The sequence below is a fragment of the Rhinoraja longicauda genome, chromosome 26 (assembly GCF_053455715.1).
Source record: "Rhinoraja longicauda isolate Sanriku21f chromosome 26, sRhiLon1.1, whole genome shotgun sequence".
Classification (NCBI taxonomy): Eukaryota; Metazoa; Chordata; class Chondrichthyes; order Rajiformes; family Arhynchobatidae; genus Rhinoraja; species Rhinoraja longicauda.
In genome coordinates, this window is record NC_135978.1 from 7,334,765 (window position 1) to 7,357,528 (window position 22,764).

General features: G+C 48.1%; 2 protein-coding genes across 2 annotated transcripts in view; one reads left to right on the forward strand and one right to left on the reverse strand.

The window, feature by feature from the left end:
• The window catches only part of LOC144606271 (cytosolic arginine sensor for mTORC1 subunit 2), a 116,056-nt gene extending 111,115 nt beyond the window's left edge, over positions 1-4,941 (reverse strand). The window contains exon 1 of the mRNA XM_078422202.1: positions 4,742-4,941. Coding sequence (XP_078278328.1) covers positions 4,742-4,854 — 113 coding nt within the window. The 5' untranslated portion in view covers positions 4,855-4,941. The remainder of the gene's footprint in view (positions 1-4,741) is intronic.
• Positions 1-14,699, forward strand: part of LOC144606219 (argininosuccinate lyase-like) — a 368,098-nt gene extending 353,399 nt beyond the window's left edge. Inside the window, exon 16 of the transcript XR_013548928.1 lies at positions 14,659-14,699. The gene's annotated coding sequence lies outside the window, so the exon portion shown is untranslated. The remainder of the gene's footprint in view (positions 1-14,658) is intronic.
• The last annotated feature ends 8,065 nt before the right edge of the window (positions 14,700-22,764 follow it).

A 22,764-nucleotide genomic window follows, 5' to 3' on the forward strand; every position in this document is an offset into this window, starting at 1 on the left:
TCCCATTGTGATATTAACTGGAAAGGCCTGTTATCTTAAATTATTAGCTTCAGTATATGGTCATGAGGGCTGAAGCTTGTCAGCCTGATGCTGCTCATCCGGTTTAAGTTGGACTTAGATGGAATAGTGCAGGAGGTAAAACCAAAAAAGTCCGAGGAGGACTGGGAAAGAGACAGCTGGAAATTCAGGGTAGACACAAAATGCTGGAGTAACTCAGCGGATCAGGCAGCATTTCGGGAGAGAAGGAATGGGTGACATTTCGGGTCGAGACCCTTCTTCAGACTGAAGAAGGGTCTCGACCCGAAACGTCACCCATTCCTTCTCTCCCGAGATGCTGTCTGACCCGCTGAGTTACTCCAGCATTGTTTTGTGTCCACCTTCGATTTAGACCAACGTCTGCAGTTTTTTGCCTACACAACTGGAAATTCAGGGTCACTTCTTCAGAGCGAATGGAGTTCCACCCTAATGGTTCACAGAAACTCCGTTGGATTTCTCCCTGGAGTGCAAGTGAAATTTCCTGAAAGTTCCGGAAGCCCCCTTCAGCAGAGGCCGTGCGTGTGGGAGGTATTGTTGGAAATAGCTTAGGTGAGTCGGTGCGAGCATTTTGTAGATGGCACGCATCTGCAGCCATGGAATGGGGGAATGTTTAGGGTGGTATATAGGGTGACGTCTATATTTTGACCTGACTGCCATCTTTTGTTCAGTTTAGATACAGGGTGGAGACAGGCCCATCGGCCCACCGAGTCCGCACCGACCACGACCACGCATCAGCACTACCCTACCTACACACAAGAGAAAATGCACCTTTTTTCCAACCGAAGTCAAATTAACCTACAAACCTGCACGTCTTTGGAGTGCGAGGAAATCGGAGAGCACCGGGGGGAACCCACGCAGGTCACGGGGAGAACATACATACTCCGCACAGACAGCACCCGTAGTCAGGATCAAACCCGGGTCTCTGGCGCTGTAAGGCAATGAACTCTACCGCTGCACCAATTTCGTCTATTATGGGGAGTTGTTATCACCTCAAAACAAAAATCCTTGAGTTAATGCTGGTAATGTCTCCCCCAAATAATATCTATATTTTGATTATAGGAAAAAAGAAATGCAGATGCTCGTTTACACAAAAGGACACAAAAATGCCGGAGTAACAGCAGGTCAGGCAGCGTCTCTGGAGAACATGGATAGGTGACGTCCGGGTTGATGGGTTCCTGACCCTAAACCTCACCTGTCCTTATGTTCACAGGTTGTTGGAGCTGGATTAGGCCATTCGACCCATCAAGTCTACTCCGTCATTCATTCACGGCTGATCTATCTTTCCCTTTCAAACTCTTTCTCCCCAGAACCCCTGACACCTGTACTAATCAACAATCTGTCAATCTCTGCCTAAAAAAAAATCCATTGACTTGGCCTCCATTGCCGTCTGTGGCAATGAATTCCACAGATTCACCACCCTCTGACTAAAGAAATTCCTCCTCATCTCCTTTCCTAAGGTACGTCCTTTTATTCTGAGGCTACGGCCTCTGGTCCTAGATTCTCCCACTAGCGGAAACACCCTCTGCACACTCACTCCATCCAGGCCTTTCACTATTCAGTAAGTTTCAATGTTCCATGTTCTCCAGAGATGCTGCCTGATCCACTGAACTACTCCAGCACTCTCTGTCCTTATTTATATTTTGATTACGGTCACTTCACAAATCAATTTGCCTCTCTGCTGAAACTTTTAGAATTGTGTTAATAAGCCGAGGTGAAAAACTACACGGAGACACGATAAACTGCAGATGCTGGAATCTAATCAAAACTGAAAAAAGTGCTGGAGAAACTAAGCGGGTCAGGCACCATCTGAGGTGACCTTTCAGGTTGGGATCCCATCAGTCTGAAGAAGGGTTCAGACCCAAAACATCGCCTGCCCATTCCCTCCTCAAATGCATCCTGGCCGGCTGAGTCCCTCCGGCAGAGAGAGAGAGAGTGAGTGTGAGTGTGAGTGTGTGTGTGTGTGTGTGTGTGTGTGTGTGTGTGTGTGTGTGTGTGTGTGTGTGTGTGCGTGTGCGTGTGCGTGTGTGTGTGTGTGTGTGTGTGTGTGTGTTTTTGCTTTCCAAGTCCAACAAAACACTACATACTCTGTAGGAAGGAACTGCAGATGGACACAAAATGCTGGAGTAACTCAGCGGGGCAGGCAGCATCTCTGGAGAGAAGGAATGGGTCGGGACCCTTCTCCTCCAAGAAGGAACTGCAGGTGCTGGTTTAAACTGAAGATAGACACAAAAAGCTGGAGTAAGCGGGGTACTGATTGTGGATGATCAGCCATGATCGCATTGAATGGTAGTGCTGGCCCGAGGGGCCGAATGGCCTACATATTGTCTATGTCTTTACCCAGCCACTACAGTTCTACACTTTTTTAAAACATTTTTTGCTCCTCACCACATAACTCTCTGGATCAACTGAATGACAAGAGTGGTGGGCTGGTGTACCATGCAGATGAAACAGGAGCAGTGGAGCCCCTATCCACTGTGTGAGCCCTCACTCTCCCCACTGATAATAACCAGACATAGTCTCTGCTACAATTATCCTGTCCTCCCATTCATTCTGCGCTGTTATAGTGCTTCCTGTAGAGCCTGTAAATCATCCAGCGCAAAGTAGGTTTCAGAAATCATTACATTACAAGTCCAAGCCCCCCCCCCCCCCCCTCCCTCGTCAGTCAGTTGATACTATTCCCTCACCTCTCCCCATTTATTCATCCTCGCTGCTGTCCTCTGCAAACTTCCAACCTTGTACTTTTCCACAGCCAGTCATTGGGGGAGGGGTAGGGGGAGAGGGAGAGGAGGGGACGTGACTGTGTTGGCCTCTGCTGAAATGTTGCTCTTATTCCAGTCTACTCGAGTCACAAGAAAGTAGTTTACCTTTTCCATTCTGACTTCAACCGTGCACTTACTTCTCAATGGTTCAGGCCTCATTACTGCTTGCAATTCTTGCACTCATTTCCCCCCTCCCTTCTCCCACCCACCCACCCACCCCCAAAAAAACCCCCAAAACTCTTAAACATTTCATAAGAAAATTGAAGTTGAATTAGCTAAATAAAGTCGGTTTCAATCTGTGGTTTGAGCTGAAATTTGCCCAAGCCAACACACATACATACACACACACAGTTGAATACATTTGTTTAATGCCACACTGCTTTACTCTACACTGTACTGTACTGCACGTTAGAAAGTGCATGCATTTAGCAAAGCAGTAACCCAAACCAGACTGCCTCTTTCAAATGAATCAACCCCCAGCAATCCCTGTATGTCAGTCAGGGATATCCCTGCACTGCTATTTTTTTTTCCCCCTGCAACATATCCACTTTGATTTCTTCGGGGCACCAACAACAACCACACCAAAATACTTGCAGCAACTTCTAAAGGGAAAAAATGTGTTGCACACCGAATCGCTGCGTAATTGAACAAATGCGTGCATCAGAGCAGGGTGAAACAAATCTGCTTACTTAGCAAAAAAAAGGGGGAGGGGAAAAAAAACTGGTGGCAAGATCAACGAGGTGTTAAACGGCCTTGAAATTTTTTTGAAATAATTTTTTTGCAAAATCAGTTTGACTGCCCGGCTGTCACCAAAAGATGATTTAACTCTGGTTGCAATTCTGGACTGAAAGTAACACATAACAGCACAGCAAACTGTGGGCTGTTCGACTCACCACATCAGACATAAAACATTATATTCAATATCTGGAATTTATTTCCTTCCCTCATCCTCCCCTCCCCAAAAAAGAAAATATCCACAAAGAAGTACAATTTGAACAAACAAATATCACATCATTGCATTCATTGGAAGGTCTAAATGTTAAAAAGCAGTGCCCTGCTGCTAAATGCCAGCTAATATCCTATATAGTGTTCTGAAAGTCATTGAGGCAACCAGATTCATTCCCCACAGTATCTGCTAACGCCTGTGCACTTAAACAAAGGCGATCAAACTCCAAACTGGGGAACGTTGTACGTCCAATACACCAAGATAACCAGAATGGATAGTCTTTTCAAACGGGTAAAGCAAAAATTATATGATTACGATGATTTATTTTTTTGTTGCAACGAGCGGCAGATTCTCAGCGTTATATATATATTTTTTTACATACAGGGTTTGGGGTGTGGAGGTCGTTCGTTCATCTGAGACTGAGCTCTCTGGTGCGATCAGGTGTCATTGCAATGTTGCACAGCCTTTGCCTGCCTGCTCCCTGTGCTTATTAACCCAACAATGTTTTAACGCTGTTTTAAAGAAGCCGGCTCCCTCTCCCAACACCAGGGCTACAACTACTGCCAGACCAAGAGCCGAATGAATGCTTTGACCCCTTCTTCTCCTTCTCTTTCTCCTTCTCTTTCTCCTTCCCCCTTCCCCCTATTACAACTGCACTTTCCCCCTGAATCAAATCATCCATCTGCAGACGACAACGACTGTCCCACTGGGCCGGGAGAAGTCACTGGCTTTTTTTTTTTTCTTTCCTTCCAAAAAAACACAGTCCCAGTCAATTGCTGCTGCTGCTGCCACCACCACCACCACCACCACCACCACCACCTTCTCTCCTGTCTTGCTTGCCTCCCGGTGTCTGTCTCAGCCATGACATCAACTGTTGTTTTCCTCCCCCTTCGCTTGCAGTTTACACTGAAAGACAGGACTGCACGAGTCCCCACTAAATGTGCCATTGTGCTCTGCCCCTCCAACGTGTTCATTTTTGGTTGTTTTTTTGCAGACTTACCTCGTCTTTGAAGGCAGGAAAGCAAGTTTTATTAATCCGTGAGTAAACAACTGGATGTCGTCCTTGGCTATACTTGCTACTTTCAGCCTGTGCTCCAAGATGTGCAGTTCCATCTTTTCCTCCTTCTCATTTGTGGATCATCTAGTTGCAACAAAAACACACACACAATCCTCGTCCTCCCTTATGTGATTTCCCACTTGGTTCTGTAAATTATGGGGTGGGGGGGGGGGTGGGTTTGTGTGTTTTTTTAAAAATAAAAAGTTCCTTGAAAAGAGGGAGGGAGGGAGGGGGGTGGAGAGAGAGAGAGATTTGGAAAAGAGAGGAGGTTGGGTGGAAGAGGCAACATGCACAGTAAGGATCCCAGCAATTCCCACTGAAGCAGCTCGTTTCACTGTAACAAACAACATGCGACTCAGACCGCCCGCACTGCGCATGCCCCGGCGCCCAGGGCACGCCGGGAGTTGTAGTCCTCACCGCACGACGCATGCGCGTGGAGTTGGGCTATTTTTCTTTAATAGGCTTAGAGCCCCCTTTTTCCCATAAAAAAATCCACAGACCTTCTCCCAGCTAACAATGGGAGCTAACATTCAAGAGAGAGCTAGATAGAGCTCTTAAGGATAGCAGAGTCAGGGGGTATGGGGAGAAGTACTGATTGAGAATGATCAGCCATGATCACCTTGAATGGCGGTGCTGGCTCGAAGGGCCGAATGGCCTCCTCCTGCACCTATTGCCTAATGATCTACTCCACATTTTCTCTTCATCTCCGCCCGCTTTGTGGTACACGCGACAATAAAAGACCTTTGTAGGAAAATAACTGCAGATGCTGTAAGAAAATAACTGCAGATGCCGGTACAAATCGAAGGTGTTTATTCACAAGAAAATGCTGGAGTAACTCAGCAGGTCAGGCAGCATCTCAGGAGAGAAGGAATGGGTGACATTTCGGGTCGAGACCCTTCTTCAGAGTTCAGTCTGAGGTATCACAAACATACAGTTAACAATTAAAAATAAAGCTAGTTTCAAATCGAAGGTATCACAAAATGCTGGAGTAACTCAGCAGGTCAGGCAGCATCTTGGAGAGAAGGAATGGGTGATGTTTCGGGTCGAGACCCTTCTTGAGGCTGATGTCAGGGGAGGGGGCGGGACAAAGATTCCTACATATACACATATATACACACCAAAAGCTGGAGTAGCTCTGCGGGTCAGACAGCAACTCTGGAGAAAAGGAATACGTTCAAGTTAAGTTTTAAAGTTAAGGCATAAGTTTCAAATGATTGCCTCATAAACAACCTCCTACAAGGCCTGAGTTGTTCAGCAGTCTAAGAGAGAGTTCTGACTTTATGTTTTTTTTAATCATTTTGGAAGCAGAAAAAGTTTGTTTTTCTTGCAAAGGCTTGCTGATGATTGTTAAGGGTTATGGCAGCTTATCAATCAAAATATAGTGGACATTTACCACACCGTAAATATTAAACGACACATAGAAAACGAGCATTGCCGTGAAGCTTCTGCAACTTTTGATTAAACTTTGTACCTAATAACATGAACTGAAATGAAATAAAAGGGGCAAAATAAGGAAATGTTATATTTATGCGAAATTGCCTGTGTTCACATTTTGCTTAGTAACACACTTTAACGCCAAAAGTGGTTAGTGGATTCTATTGTTGCAATGAGAAAAAGCAAGCAATAAAGCATTAGTGGAAAAGCAAAAAGGCGGCACGGTGGCGTAGCAGTAGAGTCCTGCCATACAGCACCAGAGACCCGGGTTCGATCCTGACTATGGGTGCTGTCTGTACGGAGTTTGTACGTTCTCCCCGTGACCTGCGAGTGTTTTCTCCGGGCGCTCCGGTTTCCTCCCACACTCCAAGGACGTACAGGTTTGTAGGCTAATTGGCTTTGGTACAAAATTGTAATTTGTCCCTATTGTATGTAGGATAGTGTTAGTGTGCAGGGAGATCATGGACTAGGTGGGCCGAAGGGCCTGTTTCAGCGCTGTATCTCTAAACTAAGTTAAACAGCACTGAACTGAACTAAACGTAACTAAACTAAAAGCATGTAGCATGTGGGAGTAATGTCTTAATAAATCCTCACAGATAAGCCAGTAATTTAGTCAGCTCAGGGGCTCAATTGAGAGAAAAGAACATGGGAATTCAGAGAGTGAGATTGAGTGGGGAGTTCAGGCTGTGGAGTTGAACTGTGTTCATTGCTTGGGGGCAATCGGAAGGTCGGTGGTGGTGAGGAGGGATAGGTGGTGGGGTTCCAGACTGAGTGAGATCAGGAGAAATGGGAGGGGTTGGTACAATGTGCGGGGGAGGGGTGCAGACTAAAGTTATGGGACTTAGCAGAGCAGAGACTCAGCCACGAAAACATGAAATAAAAGCTGCAAGTGCTGACTCAGCAGGTCTGACACAGCATTTTTGGATAATGTTTCAGGTCTGGGGCTCTTTCTTCAAAACACTTTAGCATGAAAGGGATGTAATGCTGAGGCTCCATCGGGCGCTGGTCAGGCCGCCTTTGGAGCATTGCAGGCAGTTTTGGGGCACCCGTATCTGAGGAAGGATGTGCTGGCTCTGGAGGTTGACAAGAATGATCCCAGGAATGAGTGGGTTAACACATGATTGAATCTACATCTGGAATTGTGAGGCAGCAGCTCTACTAGTTGCACCATTGTGTTCCCAGTCAAAGCAAGGGTTTAAAGTCTCACACGCTGAGGTTGTTGTTGGGTCAGTGAGCAACCAAGAGCCAGGGAGAAAAGATAAGTTAAAGCTCGTGTAGGAAGGATCTGCAGACCCTTGGTTTATACAAAATGGTAGACACAAAATGCTGGAGTAACTCAGCGGGTCAGGCAGCATCTCTGGAGAAAAGGAGTAGGGTCAGGACCCTTCTGCAGACTGAAAGTTTCGGGTCAGGACCCTTCTGCAGACTGAAAGATAGAGAAGGCCAAAACAAAACGGGGCCAGCAATGAATAGGGGTTGCCAACTATCTAATTCCCAAATAAGGGACAAGGTAATGTCACTGCCCCGCGCCCCACGTGACCTCACCCAGCCAGCGGCCACGTGCTCCCGCTCCACCAATGGCCGCCGCCCGGGCCGGGAGGCGGGTTGCTATGCAACCTCCGTTAGGCGGCGCCCAGGCCTCCGGAACTAGACTGATCGGAGCTAAAATGGCGGAAACTCAGTGTTGGGACCTAAACTGTCGGGGCCTACAGCGTCCGGCTTATAATGCCCCCCGGGCCTAACAAGGGACAAGGGCAGTCCCATACGGGACAAACCAATTTAGCCCAAAATACGGGATGTCCAAGCTGATACGGGACAGTTGGCAAACCTAGCAAAGGATTACCTCAGGAGTCCATAGTGACCCTTTGTTGGCTGGGGAAGGATGAGAGGGATACAAGGATGCAAAACGTGGAGCTGGTGGGATGACTAGGGAGGGTGGGGAGAGAGGGGGGACGCAGGGAATGAAGGAGCTACTTGAAATTCGAGAAATCAGTGTTCAATCCGCTGGGTTGTAAGCTGCCCGAGCAAAATATGAGGTGGCGTAGGCCTAGGCAGAATGAACATGAGTTAAAGCTTGTGTTTGCGTTAAGGCATGAGAAAAGCTGGAATGGTTCAATGGTGCTTTATTGTTGCATGTGCACATGCACAGTGAAATTCCTTTCTTACAAACAGTCCACTAGAGCATTGCCATACCTATGCACAATACCCCAGTTAGATTTAGATTTAGCTCTTAGGGCTAAAGGAATCAAGGGATATGGCGAAAGAGCAGGAACTGATTGTGGATGATCAGCCGTGTTCATATTGAATGGCGGTGCTGGCTCGAAGGGCCGGATGGCCTACACCTGCATCTATTTCCAATGGTTTCTATGATCAGCAAAGTGTACAGAGACAGTCCACTGAGCCCGCATGGAAGAGATGCCGTGTTTGCTTCCATTTTTTAGTTCATTTCGGGTTAGTTTATTGTCACGTGTACCGAGGTGCAGTGAAAAGCTTTTGTTGCGTGCTAACCAGTCAGCGGAAAAACGACACACGATTACAATCGAGCCGTCCACAGTGTACAGACGCGTGATAAAGAGAATAACGTTTAGAGCAAGATAAAGTCCAAGTAAAGGAAAGTTTTTTTTACAGCAGAGAGTGGTTGACATCTGGAACTCACTGCCAGAGGAGACGATGGAGTCAGATTTGTCTCTCATTTGTTTGAGAGACATTTTGACGGGCACGCAAATAGGCAAGGCATTAAAGGATAAGGCTGTAATGCAGGCAAATGGGATTAGTGGAAATGGGCAAAAATATCAGCATGGACATGGTGGGCCGAAGGATCCATTTTATGCTGTACAACTCTATAGCGCAAGAAAATAACTGCAGATGCTGGTACAAATCGAAGGTGTTTATTCCACAAAATGCTGGAGTAACTCAGCAGGTCAGGCAGCATCTCGGGAGAGAAGGAATGGGTGACGTTTCGGGTCGACACCCTTCTTCAGACTGATGTCAGGGGGGACAAAGGAAGGATATAGGTGGAGACAGGAGGATAGAGGGAGAACTGGGAAGGGGAAAGGGAAGAGAGGGACAGAGGAACTATCTAAATTTGGAGAAGTCAATGTTCATACCGCTGGGCTGCAAGCTGCCCAAGCGAAATATGAGGTGCTGTTCCTCCAATTTCCGGTGGGCCTCACCATGGCACTGGAGGAGGCCCATGACAGAAAGGTCAGACTGGGAGAGGGAGGGGGAGTTGAAGTGCTCGGCCACCGGGAGATCAGGTTGGTTAAGGCGGACTGAGCGAAGGTGTTGAGCGAAACGATCGCCGAACCTGTGTTTGGTTTCGCCGGTGTAAAGAAGTTGACATCTAGAGCGGCGGATACAATAGATGAGGTTGGAGGAGGTGCAGGTGAACCTCTGTCTCACCTGGAATATATATGAACTCTATAGCTCTATGACTTTATGAACCAATATAACTCCAAGAGTAAAAAAAACATTGATGGGTAGGGAGAGGTCGTAAAGTCATACAGCATGGAAACAGGCCCTTCGGCCCAACCTGCCCATGCCAATCAAGATGCGAGTTGATTAGTAAGAGTGTCAGGGATTATGGGTGGAGAAGGCAGGAGAATGGGGGTTGAGAGGGAGAGATAGATCAGCCATGATTGAATGGCGGAGTAGACTAAATGGGCAGAATGCCCTAATTCTGCTCCGATACCTTATGAACTTATGCCCCATCTAAGCTAGTCCCAATTGCCTGCGTTCGGCCCATATCCCTCTAAACCTTTCCTATTCCCGTATCTGTCCAAGTGGCTTTTACATGTTGTTATAGTATCTGCCTCAACTGCCTCCTTTAGTTTAGTTTAGTTTAGAGATACAGCACCCAAACAGGCCTTTCGGCCCACCGAGTCCGCACCCACCAGCGATCGCCACACATTAACACTACCCTGCACCCACTAGGGACAATTTATAACTTTACAAAAAACAATTAACCTACAAACCTGTACGTCTTTGGAGTGTGGGACGAAACCGAAGATCTCGGAGTAAACCCACGCAGGTCACGGGGAGAACGTACAAACTCCGTACAGACAGCGCCCGTGGTCAGGATCGAACTCTGGGTCTCTGGGGCAGTAACTCGACCGCTGTGCCACCGTGCCCATCTCCTCTGGCAGATCATTCCATGTACCCACCAAAGCAATCACTCATTTTGACCCTGATGAATACTAACTCTCTTGACTACACAGCAAAGTAAATGCTGCAGGAAAAGGTGCAACTAATTTCCTCTAAAATTGGACTGCTGTCCCAGTCTGTTGCTAACGGAATGGATTGATTCCCGCAGATATTCCGAGTTCATTACCACATTATAACAATCTGTGCTCTTGTAAAATATTTTATTGACTGGAGGTTGCTGTGAGACTTCACAAGCTCATGAGACACCAAGTAATTGAAGGGCTTTCTTTTCTTTCCTGAAACCATGCGGCTTATTAGACTTCGATCACTGGCTGCAAGGTCTGAAGATTCAATATGTTTGAATTAAAATTAGGAATGCAGTTGTTCCCTTAATTTTTTCTGCTTCTTTCTACACTAACGTAAGGCAACACAGTTGTCAAAAAGCAAATTTGGTTCAGTTTAGAGATACAGCGCGGAAACAGGCCCTTCGGCCCACCGAATCCGCACCGACCAGCGATCCCCGCACATTAACACACACTGGGGATAATTTACACTTATACCAAGCCAATTAACCAACAAACCTGTACGTCTTTGGAGGGTGGGAGGAAACTGAAGATCTCGGAAAGAAACCCACGCAGGTCACGGGGAGAACGTGCAAACTCCGTACAGACAGCACCCGTAGTGGGGATCAAACCCGGGTCTCCTGCGTCGAAGTGCTGTAAGGCTGCAACACTACTGCTGCGCCACCGTGCCGCCCTTATCTGTTCAATATGCCGCCCTTAAATGTTAAAAAAATTCAGAGTTTTGATAAAAACCAACAGCCCAGTGTTATCGTTCAGAGTTGATATTTAGTTAAAGATAGACATAAAGACGTGCAGGTTTGTAGGTTAATTGGCTGGGCAAATGTAAAAATTGTCCCTAGTGTGTGTAGGATAGTGTTAATGTGCGGGGATCGCTGGGCGGTGCGGACCCGGTGGGCCGAAGGGCCTGTTTCTGCGCTGTATCTCTAAATCTAAAATCTAAAGTGCTGTAGTAATTCAATAAGTTAGGCAGCATCTCTGGAGACCAAGGCCCGCTGAGTTACTCCAGCACTTTGCGTCTATCTTTGGTATAAACCAGCATCTGCGATTCTTTGTTTCTACCTGTTATTTTGCTGTACCACCACTCTCTCTCCATTGCTCCTCCTCGTCCAAAGACTGACCTCTGCCTGCATATAATTCCACAGTTTAGTTTAGTTTAGTTCAGAGATACAGCATAGAATCAGGCCCTTCGGCCCACCGAGTCCAGACTGACCATCGATCACCCATTCACACTAGTTCTATGCTATCCCACTTTCTCGTCCAGTCCCTACACACTAGGGTTTTTTTTACACAGGGCCAATTAACCAACAGATCTTCATGTCTTTGGGATGTGGGAGGAAACCGGAGGAAACCCAAAGCGATCACAGTGAGAACGTGCAAACTCCACACAGACAGAAACCCTGGTCAGGGTCTCTGGTGCTGTGAGGCAGCAGCTCTCTGAAATACCTGAGAAATGGGACGGGAAAGTATGATTTTATGCATTTTTATCCAGATTTCATCCATTTAATCGGCACAGAACTTTGGGTAGCGCAGTGATGCAGCAGGTAGAGCTGCCACTTCACAGCTCCAGTCACCAGAGTCCGATCCTGTTCTTGGATGCTGTCTGTGTGGAGTTTGCATGTTCTCTCTATCATGCATGTGTTTCTTTTGGGTACCCCCCCCCCCCCCCCCCCCCACCCTCCTCCTCCCTCATCCCAAAGGTTTGCAGGATAAGTGGTCGTTGTAAACTACCTCTGATAGTGAAGGGAGTGGGTGATGAGTGGTCGGCAGGGACACGGTGGGCCGAAGGGCCTGTTTCCGAGCTGTATCTATCAAATCAATCAATTGGAAACATAGAAAATGGGTGTAGGAGTAGGCCATTCGGCCCTTCGTGCGGTGCCAGCACCGCCATTCAATATGATCATGGCTGATCATCCAAAATCAGTGACCCCAGAGCAGAAGTGTCCACGTCGCGGGGCTGGAAACTGGAAGTGTCCTGAGCTAATTCTGCTGCCACCACCATCTATTGTACAAGTGATGGCTCCCACTGATTGTCGCCGGAAGCTTCCGCCCTTTTCAGGACTGACGATGACAGCGATGTCAACGTTTGAAACGTGGATAATGGACACGAACGAAGAAGATCCAAAATCAGCTCCTGCTTTCTCCCCATATCCCTTGATTCTGTTAGCCCTAAGAGATATATCTAACTCTCTCTTGAAAACATCTTAATTGGGACAAGCTTTAGCTCTCCGGCGTTCTCCCCTCTTTGCTTAAGAGTCCCTGGACACAGGATACGACAATAGACAATAGACAATAGGTGCAGGAGGAGGCCATTCGGCCCTTTGAGCCAGCACCGCCATTCAATGTGATCATGGCTGATCATTCTCAATCAGTACCCCGTTCCTGCCTTCTCCCCGTACCCCCTGACTCCGCTATCCTTAAGAGCTCTATCTAGCTCTCTCTTGAATGCATATGGACAGGCCAGGCCTCTTGAATAGTCAAGCCTTTAACGTGTAAAGGACACCATAAAGGACACTGAGGACCCAAAGTGCCGGAGTAGCTCGGCCAGTCAGGCCGCATCTCCGGAGAAAATGGATAGGTGGCGTTTCGGGTCGAGACCCTTCTTCAGACTGTCCCTTTCTTTGCCTCATACCAAGGCAACTTCCTCACCTGCTGGGATCACCAAATAGTTTAGTTAGTTTAGGAAGGGACTGCAGATGCTGGTGTAAACCGAATATAGACACAAAAATGCTGGAGTAACTCAGCGGGTCAGGCAGCATCTGTGGAGAGAAGGAACGGGTGACGTTTCAGGTCGGGACCCTTCTTCAGACAGTTTAGTTTAGATTAGTTTAGCTTAATTTAGTCGAGACTGAAGGAGGGTGTCGACCCGAAACGCCACCCTGAGGTTCTATCCTGAGGTGCTGCCTGCCCCGCTGAGTTACTCCAGCATTTTGGGTCTATCTTTGGTGTAAACCAGCATCTGCCGTTCCTTCCTGCACATTTAGTTGAGTTGAGTTTAGTTTAGTATCACGTGTTTATTATTAGGAGCAGTGATAAGCTTTTTTGCTGCTTGAGGTGAATGGGGGTTGGGAGGGAGAAATGGATCAGCCATGATTGAATGGCGGAGTAGACTTAGACAATAGACAATAGGTGCAGGAGGAGGCCATTTGGCCTTTCGTGCCAGCACCGCCATTCTATGTGATCATGGCTGATTATTCTCAATCTGTACCCCGTTCCTGCCTTCTCCCCATACCCCCTGACTCCGCTATCCTTAAGACTTGATGGGCCATAAGGCCTAATTCTGCTCCTATCACATTGAATTTACGAACGTATTTCACTGCCGTAATTGGGGCTCTCCAACTGCTACTCCGATAGAGAGTGAATAATCCTGCCCAGATGGGGGAAGCAAATCAAGGTATTTTGTGGTCTGTGAAATTCAATCACAGATTGATTTTTATTAGCAAGTGTCCTGACATAAAGAGCTCAGAAAGTTAACAAAGGGTGTGGGTTAGAGGTTTACAAGGGAGACCAAAAGAAAACATTTAAAACCAGGGAGAGGATTAACAAAAGGGGTGGATTCGTAAGAGAGCACTTTTCTTCAGCGGTATTACTGAGGGACAGTGGGGGAGGGGCGGTGTAGCAGTTTACAGGCAGAAGCAAGGCTTGTAGGCAGACTCCATCCAGGGCCTTTAACTCTTTAACTCCCCTTGCCATTAAAACACTTCAACCTCCCATTTCAATTCTCACACTGACCTTTCTGCCCTGGGCTTGGCCTCCTCCACTGTCAGAATTGAGTGAGGCCTAATGCAAATTGGAGGAACAGCACCTCATATTTCGCTTGGGCAGCTTACAACCCAGCGGTATCAATGGTGGCTTCTCTAATTTCAAGTAACCCTTGCATTCCCCTCTCTCTCTCTCCGTCTCTCCCCCACTCTCATCGTTGTGTTAGTTTCACTGTCGTCCTGGTGAGTTTCGCTGCCTGTATAACCCGTTATCACCGAGCCCACAGCCAACAATGGACCACTGTGGGCTCCACCTTTCCTTGATCGTCGTGATTTGTTTGCATATCTTTCATTCGTTCGTTCTATAATCTCTCCATACCACCGTCTACATCTCTCGTTTCCCTCTCCCCGACTCTCGGTCTGAAGAAGGGTCTCGACCCGAAACATCACCTATTTCCTCAGAGACGCTGCCTGACCCGCTGAGTTAGACAATAGACAATAGACAATAGACAATAGGTGCAGGAGTAGGCCATTCGGCCCTTCGAGCCAGCACCGCCATTCAATTTGATCATGGCTGATCATTCTCAATCAGTACCCCGTTCCTGCCTTCTCCCCATACCCCCTGACTCCGCTATCCTTAAGAGCTCTATCTAGCTCTCTCTTGAATGCATTCAGAGAATTGGCCTCCACTGCCTTCTGAGGCAGAGAATTCCACAGATTCACAACTCTCTGACTGAAAAAGTTTTTCCTCATCTTCGTTCTAAATGGCCTACCCTTATTCGTAAACTGTGGCCCCTTGTTCTGGACTCCCCCAACATTGGGAACATGTTTCCTGCCTCTAACGTGTCCAACCCCTTAATAATCTTAAACGTTTCGATAAGATCCCCTCTCTTCCTTCTAAATTCCAGTGTATACAAGCCTAGTCGCTCCAGTCTTTCAACATATGACAGTCCCGCCATTCCGGGGATTAACCTAGTAAACCTATGCTGCATGCCCTCAATAGCAAGAATATCCTTCCTCAAATTTGGAGACCAAAACTGCGCGCAGTACTCCAGGTGTGGACTCCAGCATTTCGATTCTACTCCAGGTCGATACCAGTTGATCCTGAAACTTTTGTGAAACCACATCAAGGACTGCAGGAAAATGCTGCACCTAAATTTCACCAGCTTCATGTTTCCCTGTCTGGGAGAATAGCTACCAGACCAGGCTTATGCCTGTTAATACGATGTAAAAATGGCTCAAGCTAATTATTTTTCGAGTTTAATTAAATTCCATGTGCCGTTTAATTAAATGAGACTGAATTGCTAAACACCAAACAACCACACACACCAGAATTGTTGAGCAAAATCACAGAGATTTCTGGAGTAACCCGACAAGATTATTCAAAAACATTGGATAATAAGAACAAAATTCACAAGCTAAACCAAATGCAGGATATAAAAGTGTAGGAAGGAACTGCAGATGCTGGTTTACACCGAAGAGAGACACAAAATGGCGGAGTAAATCGGCGGGTCAGGCAGCATCTCTGGAGAGAAGGAATGGGTGACGTTTCGGGTCGAGACCCTTCTTCAGACTGAGAGTCAGGGGAGAAGGAAGCTGGAGATATCGAACGGTACAAAGGCTACATTTCTCTAACCATTCTACCTTTCCTTGACCATTGTCTGCTTTGATCTGTCCTTTTCACACCTTCTATTCTCTTTGTACCCTTACGCCACCAATCCATGTTCTCCAGAGATGATGCCTGACCCGCTGAGTTACTCCAGCACTTTGTGTCTTTATTTGTAAACCAGCGCCTGTAGTTTCTTGTATCCACACAGAACAACACAGGACAAGAGAGACCCATCAGGCCAAAATGTCCGTGCCGAGCATGGTTTTAACCCCCTCCCAAGTTAAACCAACCTCCCCTGCCCGCATGTGATCCATATGCCTCCATTCCCTGCATATCTGTGCACCTTTCTAAAAATCTCTTAAATTCTCCTCTCGTATCAGTCTCCACGACCACCCCCCCACAGCACGTTCCAGGTACCCAGGTGTGGAAAAAACTTGTCTCGTGCATTTATATACTAAAACTCTCGTTTGTTTGTTTGTTTGTTTGTTCCTGAACTACAGCCAAAACGGTACACGATAGAGCGACAATTTTAGGCTCACCTTACTCACCGTCGTCCCTTTGGTGCTAATGGAAGAAGTTTTGTTGAAATCGGTGTTATATTGTTTAAAGTTATTCACATTTTAAAGTTTAAATCTGTCTCCTAGGGAGGGAGGGAGGGACGGGGGGTGGAGGGAGAGGGGGAGGAGGAAGGGGGGTTGAGGGGATGGAGTGGGGGGGAGGGGAAGGAGGGAGGGGGAGAGGGGGGGAGAGGGAGGGAGAGGGAGGGGGGGAGAGGGGAAGGGAGGGGAGGCAGGAGGGGGTGCTGCACCAATGCAGGAGAGGTTTGGGCCCAACGGGTCCACTTGGTCTAGTCTCCTTTAAATTGTACCCCTCTCATTTCCCCATACATCTCCTTTAACATTTACTCCATTCACCTTAAGGTATTCCCATTAGTCCTTGATATTTCCACCTTATGGAAAAATCTTCCGACTCTCTACCATATCTATGCCCTTCTTTTATATACTTCTATATAAGTACGGTGGCGCAGCGGTAGAGTTGCTGCCTTACAGCGCCGGAGACCCGGGTTCGATCCCGACTACGGGTGCCGTCTGTACGGAGTTTGTACGTTTCTCCCCATGACCTGCGTGGGTTTTCTCCGAGGCCTTCGGCTTTCTTTAAAGGTGTGCAGGTTTGTCGGTTAATTGGTTTGGTGCACGTGTAAAATGTCCCTCGTGTGCCTAGGTTAGTGTTGGTGTGCGGGGACGGCTGGTTGGCGCGGACTAGGTGGGGCCGAAGGGACTGCATCTCTAAACGAAACTAAAAGAACTAAACTTCTATCAGGCCTCCTCTCAGCTGCCGATGCTCCTGAGAAAAGTGTCCAAAGTATCCTAATAGGTGAAAGCTACTATGATCAAGGTTGATGTGATGTACAGAAGTTGGACATTGAAGGGAGATCAGTTTGAGGTGTGTGTAATTTTGAAAGTAAGTCAAGTCACGTCAAGTCAATTTTATGTGTATAGCATATTTAAAAACAACCCACGTTGACCAAAGTGCTGTACATCAGTTCAGGTACTAAGAAACGAACATACAATGAATGGCACACAAACATAACAGCACATACATAAATAGTTCACAGCGCCTCCTCAGAGGGCCTCAAACGCTAGGGAGTAGAAATAGGTTTTGAGCCTGGACTTAAAGGAGTCGATGGAGGGGGCAGTTCTGATGGGGAGAGGGATGCTGTTCCACAGTCTCGGAGCTGCAACCGCAAAAGCGCGGTCACCCCTGAGCTTAAGCCTAGACCGCGGGACAGTGAGTAGCCCCAAGTCGGCCGACCTGAGGGACCTGGAGATAGAGTGGTGGGTTAGAAGATTTTAGATTGCGGGGGGGGGCAAGCCCGTTTAGGGCTTTGTATGTGAATAGGAAGAGCTTGAAGTTGATTCTGTAATCGGGGTGATGTTGTCCCTTTTACGGGTACCCGTCAGGAGTCTCGCAGCGGCGTTTTGGACCAAAAGAAACATTTATTTCCCTCAAAACACGCTGCTACCTCCTCCTCCAGCACCCTAACCCTCTTAGTTTAGTTTAGTTTAGAGATAGAGCCTGGACCCACCGAGTCCGCGCCGACCAGCGATCCCCGCACATTATCACTATCCTACATGCACTAGGGACAATTTACACTTGTACCAAGCCAATTAGCCAAAAAACCTGTACATCTCTGTCCACTGAAAAATCACTAAACAAATTCAGTGACTGCTGTAATTTTGGTTCACAGTCATCAGACCTGTAGGTGCAATATCTGGCCCCTCGAGATGTTTTCTCAAGATAAGCCGATATCTATTGTGAAGAATTGGTGCGGCATGGTGGCGCAGCGGTAGAGTTACTGCCTTACAACGTCAGTGACCCGGGTTCGATCCTGACTACGGGTGCTGCCTGGTCGGAGTTTGTACGTTGTCTCTGTGACCTCATGGGTTTTCCCCAGATGTGACAGTTTCCTCCCACGCTCCAAAGACATACAGGTTTGTAGGTTAATTGGCTTCGGTCAAAATTGTATACTGTCCCTAGTGTGTGCGTGCGTGGGATAGTGTTGGCGTACGGGGTGATCGCTGGTCGGCGCGGACACGGTGGGCCGAAGGGCCTGTTTCCGCGCTGTATCTCTACACTAAGCAAAACTAAACTAAACATCAGAACTTGATGCAGGTGCAGGCAAAATGTTCCCAATGTTGGGGGAGTCCAGAACCAGGGGCCACACAGTCTAAGAATAAAGGGGAGGCCTTTTAAAGCTGAGGGGAGAAGAATCTTTTTCACCCAGAGAGTTGTGAATTTGTGGAATTCTCTGCCACAGAAGGCAGTGGAGGCCAATAGACAATAGACAATAGACAATAGGTGCAGGAGTAGGCCATTCGGCCCTTCGAGCCAGCACCGCCATTCAATGTGATCATGGCTGATCATTCTCAATCAGTACCCTGTTCCTGCCTTCTCACCATACCCCCTGACCCCGTTATCCTTAAGAGCTCTATCTAGCTCTCTCTTGAATGCATTCAGAGAATTAGCCTCCACTGCCTTCTGAAGCCAATTCACTAGATGAATTTAAAAGAGAGTTAGATAGAGCTCTAGGGGCTAGTGGAATCAAGGGATATGGGGAGAAGGCAGGCACGGGTTACTGATTGTGGATGATCAGCCATGATCCCAATGAATGGCGGTGCTGGCTCAATGGGACAAATGGCCTCCTCCTGCACCTATTTTCAATGTTTCTATGTTTCTATGTAACTTATTATGAAAAGCTTTTTGTTCTATCGTGCAAGTTACCTTGTCAAATGGAGTAATCTTCTCGCCACTGTTTTACTTGTACTCAGGTTTACTATTCAGCAGAGTTGTTATCTGAGTGTTCAGAGTCACATCATCTCGTGGATAGACTTATAGAGTCAATTACGCCAATTAGCAATCCAAGGCTGAATCATATCTGGCTATCAGTTTGTTAATAAGTTTCCTAAATAACAAAGAAATTTGTGCAGCACTTTGCTAAGCATGCAGACAAAAGTCAGAAACCATTTTAAAACCAGGAGAAAGATAACCGGGGAGAACGTACAAACTACCGACAGCACCCGCAGTCAGGATCGAACCCGGGTCTCCAGGGGCTGAAAGCGCTGTAAGGCAGCGACTCTACCGCTGAGCCACTGTGCAGCGATCGCCGGTCGGCACGGACTCGGTGGGCCCAAGGACCTGTTTCCGCGCTGTATCTCTAAACTGAACTATAACTAAAATGGGGATGAAAGTTAAGAGTAACTTTAAGGCGTGAGGGAACAAGGGAACAAGGAGAAAAGTGTACAGTGTGTTTCTCCCACCATCTCCCAGCACCTACACCCAGCACCACACTTCATCCCCCCCCCCCACCCCCCCTTGTAACAGCCTTTTGCACCCCCTCCCTTCCCCTCCACTGTCCTCACCCACCCACATCCCCTCCCCTGGCTTTACATTTCACTTCCCCTCAATAAACTAACACGGTGGCGCAGCGGTAGAGTTGCCGCCTTACAGCAAATGCAGCGCCGGAGACTCAGGTTCGATCCTGACTACGGGCGTCGTCTGTACGGAGTTTGTACGTTCTCCCCGTGACCTGCGTGGGTTTTCTCCGAGATCTTCGGTTTCCTCCCACACTCCAAAGACGTACAGGTATGTAGGTTAATTGGCTGGGCAAATGTAAAAAAATATGTCCCTAGTGGGTGTAGGATAGTGTTAATGTGCGGGGATCGCTGGGCGGCGCGGACCCGGTGGGCCGAAGGGCCTGTTTCCGCGCTGTATCTCTAAATTAAAAAAAAACAAAACAACTAATAAACACCAAGCAAGTGTGTAAATGTTAAGTGTTGGTGAGGAGAGGGAAGTGGAGAGGGGGGGTGAGGAGAGGGGGAGGGGCGGTGAGGAGAGGGGGGTGAGGAGAGGGGGTGAGGAGAGGGGGTGAGGAGAGGGGGGTGAGGAGAGGGAGGTGAGGAGTGGGGGGTGAGGAGAGGGGGGGTGAGGAGATGGGGGGTGAGGAGAGGGGGTTGAGGAGAGGGGGGTGAGGAGAGGGGGGTGAGGAGAGGGGGAGGGGCGGTGAGGAGAGGGGGGTGAGGAGAGGGGGGTGAGGAGAGGGGGGGTGAGGAGATGGGGGGTGAGGAGAGGGGGTGAGGAGAGGGGGAGGGGCGGTGAGGAGAGGGGGGTGAGGAGAGGGGGAGGGGGGTGAGGAGAGGGGAGGTGAGGAGAAGGGGGTGAGGAGAGGGGGGTGAGGAGAGGGGAGTGAGGAGAGGGGGGTGAGGAGAGGGGAGGAAGTGGAGAGGGGGGTGAGGAGAGGGGGGGTGAGGAGAGGGGGGTTGAGGAGAGGGGGGGGGGTGAGGAGAGGGGAGTGAGGAGAGGGGGGGGGGGGTGAGGAGAGGGAATTGCAGAGTTATGGTTGAAGGAGACAGCTTTTTGAATGCTGGCATTTTCTGTACATACATTGCTTTCCCATTCTAATGAGGGATACAGCACAGACACAGGCCCTTTGGCCCATCGAGCACATGCTGACAATCAGCCATACGTTTGTACTGACCCTGCATCGATCCCATTTTCCTCAGACTCCTTCAGATTCTACCACTTACCTACACACAAGGGCCAATTAATCTGCCCACCTACATGTGTTTGGGATGCGGGAGGAAACGCATGTGGGAGCACACTGAGGAAGGCCTGAGGAAAGGTCAATCATACCTTTACAATTCACAGTGTGTTTTCACTAATGCAAAGATATAGTACAGCTGGGCCATTCTTTAGAAAGTGAACCAAAATGTCACACACGTGGCCAGAAGGCATCACATAAATTGATGCATTAAAGAATTCTCGCAAGAGATTAATCTCATTATATTGCTATTTTCCTACCTACAGAACTATAATACATGTCTGCTAAAGAGATGAACATTCCACCTTTTTAAAATGCGCAGAGTTTGTAAGATAAAACTGAGTTATGCGAAAAATTCTTCCCTGTGAGGTCACACACGTGACCAGTCATATTTCACCTCTGACCCTCAACGAACATTGTCGGCGTAACATGTAAAAATGTCACTTGATGGACTTCGACATGTGCGAGTCATATACATAGTGCGAAACAACATACCTGCAATGCTTTCAGAATTAGAAGAGATGTATTCTACAATTCTTCATATTTCTGGTCACACACGTGACTGAGAATGGCCCAGCCGCCAATCGTACGTACAGCTCTGTGCAAACTCCGTACGGACAGCACCCGTAGTCAGGATCGAACCCGGGTCTTCGGCGCTGTAGGGCAGCAACTCTACCACTGGAACACCCACAAATGCCGCCCACAAATATTTCATTCTCGAGTTGCTGTGGTTTCTTTGATTGGGAGCTGTACCACACACCCAATTCAGCTTGGTTTAGATTAGAGATACAGCATGGAAACAGGCCCTTCGGCCCACCGAGTCCGCACCGACCAACCATCTAGTTCTGCCCTACACATGAGGGACAGTTTGCAGAAGCTGATTAACCTACACACCTGCACGTCTTTGGGATGTGGGAGGAGACCGGAGCACCCAGAGTGAACCCATGCAGTCACGGGGAGAACGTACAAAACTCGAGAGGTAGAAATAAAGTGCAGGAGTAACTCGGTAGAACAGGCAGCCCGAAGAAGGGTCTCGACTCCAAACATCACCCATTCCTTCTCTCCAGAGATGCTGCCTGTCCCGTTGAGTTACTCCAGCATTTTGTGTCTATCTGCGGCTCCTGCCTGTACAAACTCCACAGGCAGACAGCTCCCGAGGTCAGGATTGAACCTGGGTCTCTGGCACTGTGAGGCTGCAGCTCCACCAGCTGCGTCACTTAAACAGGCTGGCAAAATGGATCCAATGCTTCTGCGAATCACGCTATTTTCAGATCGTTGAAATCCTGCTGATCGAAATCAAAGAAGCAGTAAAAGCCCGCTACTTAACAATACAAATGGTTCCTGCTTTCCCAACTGAGTTTTTAGGCAACTGAATCATCCTCCCACAACCAGAGAGCAATGCTGAACTACTTCTATCTGCCTCATTTTTAGATTTAGATTTAGAGATACAGCGCAGAAACAGGCCCTTCGGCCCACCGGGTCCGCGCCGCCCAGCGATCCCCGCACACTAACACTATCCTACACGCTCTAGGGATCATTTTTACATTTGCCCAGCCAATTAACCTACATACCTGTACGTCTTTGGGGTGTGGGAGGAAACCGAAGATCTCGGAGAAAACCCACGCAGGTCACGGGGAGAACGTACAAACTCCGTACAGACGGCGCCCGTAGTCAGGATCGAACCTGAGTCTCCGGGGCTGCATTCGCTGCGAGGCAGCAACTCTACCGCTGCGCCACCGTGCCGCCTCATTGGTGGCCCTCGGACTATCCTTGATCAGAGCTTGCTGGCTCCACCTTGCACCGAACATTATTCCCTCTCCATGTACCTGTACACTGTATATGGCTGGATTGTAATCATGTACTGTCGTTTTGCTGACCGGTTGGCACACAACAAAAGCTTT